General features: G+C 38.7%; 1 protein-coding gene across 1 annotated transcript in view; it reads right to left on the bottom strand.

Moving 5' to 3' along the window:
- LOC104075125 overlaps positions 1-7,588 on the bottom strand; it is a gene marked incomplete at its 3' end in the record, with an annotated part of 9,909 nt that extends 2,321 nt beyond the window's left edge. The window contains exons 1-4 of the mRNA XM_009575536.1: positions 7,310-7,588; positions 3,231-3,339; positions 2,187-2,369; positions 161-289 (exon numbers count right to left, since the gene is read on the bottom strand). Of these exons, the coding sequence (XP_009573831.1) occupies positions 161-289; positions 2,187-2,369; positions 3,231-3,339; positions 7,310-7,588 (700 nt within the window). The remainder of the gene's footprint in view (positions 1-160; positions 290-2,186; positions 2,370-3,230; positions 3,340-7,309) is intronic.
- Between the last annotated feature and the right edge of the window lie 220 nt (positions 7,589-7,808).

The following is a 7,808-nucleotide window of genomic DNA, read 5'->3' as shown; positions in this document are numbered from 1 at the left end:
CCCCCCCAAAAAAAAAAAACCCCACAAAAAGAAAGTATGTAGTGTGCATAGGCAAATGGGGAGTAGCAGTTGGCATTACAATTGTTATTCTTCATACAGGGATTATTTGAAGCTAAAGTTTAATTAAACTTTAGAATAATTCAGAGAATTGAGAACATACCTTCCTTAGCCAAGTATAACTCCTTAAATTTTGCTCTCTTTTGATTAAATTCTTGCTCAAGTTGCTGCTTTGTGCGCAGAAATTCTGCATTGACCTTTTCCAATTCTGCTACCCGTTGTAGAAGAGCAACTAAAAATAAAACAGAAGATAAGGTACATCACTAACAGTTACGGCATCCCATTCTGTAACTGTGAGATGTGGGGCTTATTTTTTTTTTAAGTATCTTTATGCACTAGCTCAGCTGTTGCCCCATGACACATCAGGACACTAGTCAGAGTCCTTTAAGCTACAAAGGAAGATACTTTTCTTAGACTGTAGCACCAAATTGTAACAGACATCTTCACAGCACTAGAGGTGCATGTGGCAGGGAATTCTGTAGAAAACAATCAATCGCCCTAAGAAAACCATAATTTTGTATATACAATAAAGGAAGAAATGAAAAAACACCAGTGCCAGAATTATTTCTATTGGTGCTTCTTTCCAAAACACTGGGAATTTAGTCACCAGGCACAGGAACAGTGTGTGAAGGCTGAACAACAAAGCACCAAGTTCTCAAAGGCCGAGGTCAAAGAAAACAAAGTGACAGCTGCTCAGCTAACAACTATGAAAGAACAAAGCACAGAAAACCCCATAAGCTAAAAATTAGATGCCATTATCTTTCCTGTCTTCAGTTCTGCATGTTCACCAAAAGAAGGTTTCTCAGACTGTACACAGAGAAGTTTGCCAGAAGATGACTGCAATCTATGGAGACATAACTGATCATAAGATACAACTCTCCTTATTTCCAGCAGGTAAAAATCCTCAAGGCAGCACATACATCACACTATTTTCCAGTATTTACCACATTAGCAGTTGATCTGGTGGTACAACAAAAGAGGGAACAGTAGGAAGTCCACATGACACCTAAATATTGTTACAATGCGGTTGTTATTGAAAAAAAACATACAATACCACTGTATGATGCTATAAAGACCCCCCACAACCACTGACCCTATAATATTAATCTTCATGTGCGCTATTAACTTCTTTCCATCTCAAGAAGTATAGGTCTGGTTTAGGTGCCAGACAGTTTCACATTGCACACCTCAGAATTCAAATGTGAAATAGAAACAAAAGACAGATGAACTAGAACAAAATCCCTTGTAGCACCTCCATGCTGCAATGCACTGAGCAAATAATGTTCCTCTACACAATTCTCTATCTGTTCTGCACATGCATTTCATGGACATGTTCCAACTCTGTCATTCAAAGCTGAAATCACTTCTTTTCAGTTATAGCCTCTATATAGCACAGACTAGATATATAAAATATTGATCCATCAGCAGTGTTTACATATCACACCCAACATGCTTCCCACCGAAATCAAGTAGTGAAAACATAGTACAAAGGCTACATGACTTCAGCATCAAACATTTAGACTTACAAACAGCCAGAATCAGACCTAGAGTTTACAGTGGTAAAACACTGGATGGTCAATGCCATTGAGATTGGGTGAGTTATATTTATTTTTAGTACCAGAAGACTTAGAGTAAGAGCAGACACAAACAAAAGGATCTTTTAAAAGCACAGGTATATTATTACTGATTGCTGGTTATGAGGGCTTATGGTGTTACAAAACACAGAACCTAATCTTTTCAAATCAATATGAGATAAAAGGTATATGTAGATACAGGACTGAAGAAATTTTAATGTTGGTTTTTTATTGAAATCCTCATTTTGTTTTTTTATCACCCTAAATATCAACACACCAGTTTTTCTGACCAGCAACTGGATAGTGCAAAGCCAACTGCACAGGAGTGAGTGCATTCTCCAGAAAATGAAAGGAACCTGTAGCAAAGACAACACGCTGAGAGCAGAGCTTCAAGTGAGTTAAGCAAGTGGCTGGATCAAAACCAGGAAAGAAACAGCACATATGGAGCCAGGCCCTGGTAGCAAAAACGCTTCCCAAGGCTAAAGAGTTGCCTTTGATCTCTTGCAAACCCTTCCAAAGGGAAAGGGTTTGCCTAAGTTTCCACTCCCCGCTGACTTCTGAGGGAGGGTGATGCTGCCAGCAAAGATGCTTCCCGCAGCCCGGGGGGAGAGCAGCCCGCTTGCTGGCCCAGACCAGGGCCCCCGCCAGCCCGCTGCTGCAACGCCCGCTTCGCACCTCTGAGGAATGAAAAGCGATGCTTGCCTTGACGGAGGTGGTTTTGATCTCGCAGTTTCAGCTCTTGAAAGGAAACTATTAGAAGCACTAAAGCCTAAGTGAGCCATATGCTGTGGTTAGGGGCAGGTCGCTAAACCCTACAGGTCAGGCAGGCAGCTCTGCATCTGCAGTCACCGGCCAGGAGGCCCAACGCCACACGCATACATTCAAAACAAACCAAGGAGGAATCTGGACATTGCTCACCTTCAAAACAGTGTTTTGAAGACCATACAAAAAATTGTTTAATTCTACAATTACTAATTCTGAAAGTTAACAAATCAACTGCAGACATCAGTAAACCTCCCCCCATGCCCAAAAAAGAAGACTCAAGCACTCCTTGTTTACTTGTTTCCCTTTCCATCTTTCTTTTGCAGAGAGACAGCAGCAGCTGTGCTACTGCTCCCATGAGAAAGCTGTTCTGCAAAGCAACTGAGTTGTATTTCTTCCGAAGGTGGGAGTTGCTTCTGCTGAGGATGGAAGGAAGAGAGGACACCGCAAGAGCAGAAACTTCCAGTGCTTTAAGCTGAGGAAACAACAGACTCATCCTTTTTAAATCCTCCCGCCCAAACGGAAAGAGGGACGGCAGAGTCACCAAGCAGGAAATGCAATTTAAACTTCAAATATTTACATTTACAGTATTCCCCTTCTCTACAGCCTAGCAGTTATGTATTAAAAAAAAGTAATAAATAAATAATCAACCCCCACCACAACAAAGCTCTGGCCGCTGTCAGGACCAGCTGTAGGCATTCAAAAAACTGAACAGTTTAAGAGCTCAACTGCAGGTCACGCATCACTGCAACTGTGTATTAACATAATTCTTTTTATTTAGATACTAAGTTTAAAGTGTTTTTACCACCTGTACTATGTACGTGGCTCAGAACAGACCTGCCATTCTCACACAGGAGAGGAGTTTGTCCGCACTACCACTATCCACATTGCAGTGATACAAGGCACATAAACTTGAGGACAGTGAGCTATGTAATACATCAACCCCCTGAAACGCATGTGCATAAAAAGTAAAAGCAAAGGAAAAGTTTATTTTCTAAGACATCATGACAACTATCTTCTTTCTACTAAGTATGAATGATTAAATTTTCACCAAAATTATTTGCTTCTCTGGGGGTATGATTTGTACAATGGCCATGGCATTCAAAAAACTGAACAGTTTAAGAGCTCAACTGCAGGTCACGCATCACTGCAACTGTGTATTAACATAATTCTTTTTATTTAGATACTAAGTTTAAAGTGTTTTTACCACCTGTACTATGTACGTGGCTCAGAACAGACCTGCCATTCTCACACAGGAGAGGAGTTTGTCCGCACTACCACTATCCACATTGCAGTGATACAAGGCACATAAACTTGAGGACAGTGAGCTATGTAATACATCAACCCCCTGAAACGCATGTGCATAAAAAGTAAAAGCAAAGGAAAGTTTATTTTCTAAGACATCATGACAACTATCTTCTTTCTACTAAGTATGAATGATTAAATTTTCACCAAAATTATTTGCTTCTCTGGGGGTATGATTTTTGTACAATGGCCATACGGACCCTCCACTTTCCAAAATGAAAGCGTGAACCCAAATTCAGATTGCCAGATGCAGGTAACCGTGGGCTAAAGTCCGCCTGGAAGTGCACTGAAGTCAATGGCAGGAAATGGATTCATTCATAGATTTTCAATTAGGCCTTTGTCATTTACAGCTGATTTCTTACTCTGCATTTAGGTCCAACTCACCCCAGGTCTGTAACAGAGCTGAAAAAGAAAACTGTATTTACCATCATAGGCTATCAACTTAAAACTGACCAAAAAAAAAAAAAAAATCCCAAAACCAAAACATACATTTTGCAATGACAGTATTCACTAACTTGCCAGAGTCCCTGTCCCTACGCTCCCATTTCCATGCACAGAAATGCAGCTATCAATGTTTAACGACACCGATGAAGGATATAGTCAACAAAGCCCGATAAATGGTCAGCTCTCGTGGAGCTACGCCCGACTGAAACAGGATCTTGTGTTACACATGAGATCTGAACAGGCACAGGACACGCTGTATTTCGTAACAGCAGTAGTGTGGAAGACCTAATTCCCTAATTAGGCCCTAACTCATCAAGAAACAAACAAAAACCCTAAAGACCCAATTTCTTAACTCCTGTAATAGCATTGAAAAGAATCTAAATTAAAATTGATATGCCAAACTGAAAAACAAACAAACAAGAAGTCCCTTTGGCCAACAATTTATTAGCCTTTTTTCCCCAGAGTAAGACTACCGATGACACAGTTAGACATGCCAACTAAATTACTAGCTTTGTGTCTAACGAACAACACAGATTTTGCAGAGACACTTTAGGTCAGACGCAGGGACCACCATTTCCCTGTTTAACACTAACATTATAGGAAAGTACAGTGTATGCTACTATGTGGCTTAACCAGTCAGAACTCAATAGAAGGAGAGCAAATTTCATTTCAGAGTGGAGTCATCAATTTACAGGAGTATTGGAGTACACAAAGAGAAACTCTAGTGAAAAAGATACAACTTTCTCTTAACCCACTACTCAGCAAAATTTCAATTCTAGGATAACACAGGAACAAAAACATGTTTCTTATTGACTAGTTACTTAAATGCTGTTTCACAGATCAGCTCCCAAATTTTATGTATGACAAAGTTTCCAGTTACACAAACATGTAGTGACCAGTCCAGAACTAAGACAGACAAAGCTGATTATCAGTAAGACTATTTTTGAGTACTAGGTCTATTTATAAAATTAATGCCACAAAGCTTTCTACTTGATATTTAAAGTGCCAAACATGACATCAAGAGTTCAGTCCTACATAGCTGAAATCTGAAAAAAAGCCTATACATACAATAAACTTTCTGGAGACAAAAAAAAAAAAAAAAAAAATCACTTCTGTCATACTTCTGTCATTTTCCACCTCTTTCTTCTCCTGTATCTTCTGCTTGAGACAGAAGTATGCCAAAATAAAAATATATGGCTGCCCATTTTTCTTCATGCTTATTTCCTAAGAGTACTAATTTTCATCTATCATGACATCGTATTGGAGCCACAATTATGTTACTATATAATTTTTAATCTAAAAGTCTGCCACCAGGACATGTATTTAGACTGCAAAAAAACTTATTTTCTTCAAACAGGATTTGATTAAAAAAACCAAACCAAACCAAAACAACCAAACCCAAACAAAAAAACCCCAACAAACTCAAAAACTCCCACACTCTTAAAATATACTCCAATACAGTTGTTCTATAACAGGCACCCAGAAGTAAAGAAATAGATTATAGTTCTTTTAATAAGCATGCTGAACAGAAACAATTCCCGACTTAAGAAATGGAGGTTGCGTTATTTTCAAGGAACAAAATTTGCCCTTATACACAGATATTCAGCAGCAGCAGACCAAACTGAAGAAAAAAAAGGAAGAAAAGAACTATCTGCTTTTCCCAAACTTGCATTTGGAAGTATCAAGCATTTTATTTCCTTGGACAAATGGCTAAAGCTTACTGGTCAGCATACACTTTTCTAGTTTTATTTGAGGACAGAGAATTGCACCAGACTTCTCACTTGCCACCTTTGTTTTCAGAGTGGCAACAAATCCCTCTGGACTGTCACACTTCTCCTTTCCAGAGTACTTCACTGCCTGCAGTGACGATAACTAAGCTACAGAAAGCAAAAAAAAAAAAAAAAAAAGGCAAAAAAAAAAAGAAGAAAAAGAGACTAACCTGCAGCTGTGCAATGGAAGACATGCTGTTGCTTGCCAATATTACCACCAGTAAGTAGTTCTGCAGAAGTAACTCTTAGGCAGTTCCCCATTTTGAGCAGCGCGGCTTTCAGAGATGTTGTTACATTCATTCAACAATTTCTAGTTTACTGCACAGTTAAGATTATTTGACATCCACAATTTGTTCTCTATTGACTAAACATTCACAAGCAAACAATCCAGTACAAATTTAATAATATATACATAAGAACTTGGTGTTGCTGAAAAATGCAGATATCACTTACGATGCAGAATTGAGCCCTGCTGCATCATAAGATGCAGTACTGTTACAGTATCTTTTTATTTACTGCAGTAAATCAATAACTGCAGGATCAAAAATATTCAGCTGAGCACTGCATGTTACAAACATCTAACCATATTATAAATATTATATTAACATCAAGTGGAAGTTTGTAATATACTTTTAAAGTTTGAAAGTAATACTGCTTTTTCATTGAAGTTGAATGACTGAAACACACCTTTCCACTATAACTTGCAGTCTCAGCAGTCCCTATTCCTACTCTTTATTTTCCTTTTTTATGTTAAACCCTGTGTGACATGCTACATTAAGGATCTCAGAAAAAAAGAAAAGCTACCACTGAATTAAAATAATTAAAATCTAAAGAAATGAATGCGTTTGAATAAATGGGAAGATTCTCTTCTATAATACAATCAAGAAGAGAACAAAAACAAAGGGAAGAGAAAACAAGGGTCTTTTAAACGGCTTAATTAATCCCGCACTGTTGAATAGCTATACACAATAATAACTAAGTAATGTTTGACATGATATTGCAAAAACTTGCATAGCTGTTTCTATGACCATCTTCATGGCATTTTACATGAGTTGCTTGCATTTCACAGGTGCATCATCTCTAAAGATCTTGCTCCTGCTTCCCCCAGCTGAGGTAGCTGCTATCCACTATGAAGCATTGTTCACGATCGGCACTGAAGCTACATCTGGTGCTGCTGTTTTAAATTGATGCAGAAATGTACAGCAGGCAAATGAACATGAGAGCATTTCCAGGTTCAGGTCAAACACTGATTACCAGAAATGTCACTTAGTACTTGTTAGTAAGACAACGTATTGTCCTGTATCTTTGATGTGCAACCATTTTTACTGAAATCTTCCTCAAAGCTGTTTATACAGCAAACATCTTCATGCAGAATTACAAGGAAAAAGGCCAACATACTGTTTCTCCTTCCCCATTTTTTCCACTTCCGCTTCCCACTTCTTCTCTCTTTTCATGGTGCTCACAACATGTTAAGTACTTCCTTGCTTTGTTATTGCCTTCCTCGTCTTCTTTCTGGACACAAAACCAGGCAGTTGCTGTTCTGGGGTCCAAATCTCCATCCCCTGACACTCCATTCGCACTCAGCAAAGGGGAATCACACCTGACTTCCTCCCAGTTTTGATAAGCCCACTTCATGTGATGAGTAATGCCCCTCACCTTTTCTACACATTTAGTCATTCTGGCCCCAGCTAACGTAAGTCTAGTTTTAAATTTATGCTTAGTTAAACATTATTTAAATTAGACTGCAATGGAACAGTGTTCACTCACATCAAGTATCACAGGAATGCAGTTAATCACATATGTCCATGTTGACAGAAGTGGGCTTGAATTTTTTTTCCAGCAATTTATATTTCTTTTGCTAAAAGCACCATTTCTTCCCAACGACAACCCCTACCTC

The sequence above is a fragment of the Fulmarus glacialis genome, unplaced genomic scaffold, assembly GCF_000690835.1.
Source record: "Fulmarus glacialis isolate BGI_N327 unplaced genomic scaffold, ASM69083v1 scaffold1854, whole genome shotgun sequence".
NCBI lineage: Eukaryota > Metazoa > Chordata > Aves > Procellariiformes > Procellariidae > Fulmarus > Fulmarus glacialis.
The sequence above is the reverse complement of the archived record's forward strand: the minus strand, read 5'-3'. Positions and strand labels throughout refer to the sequence as shown.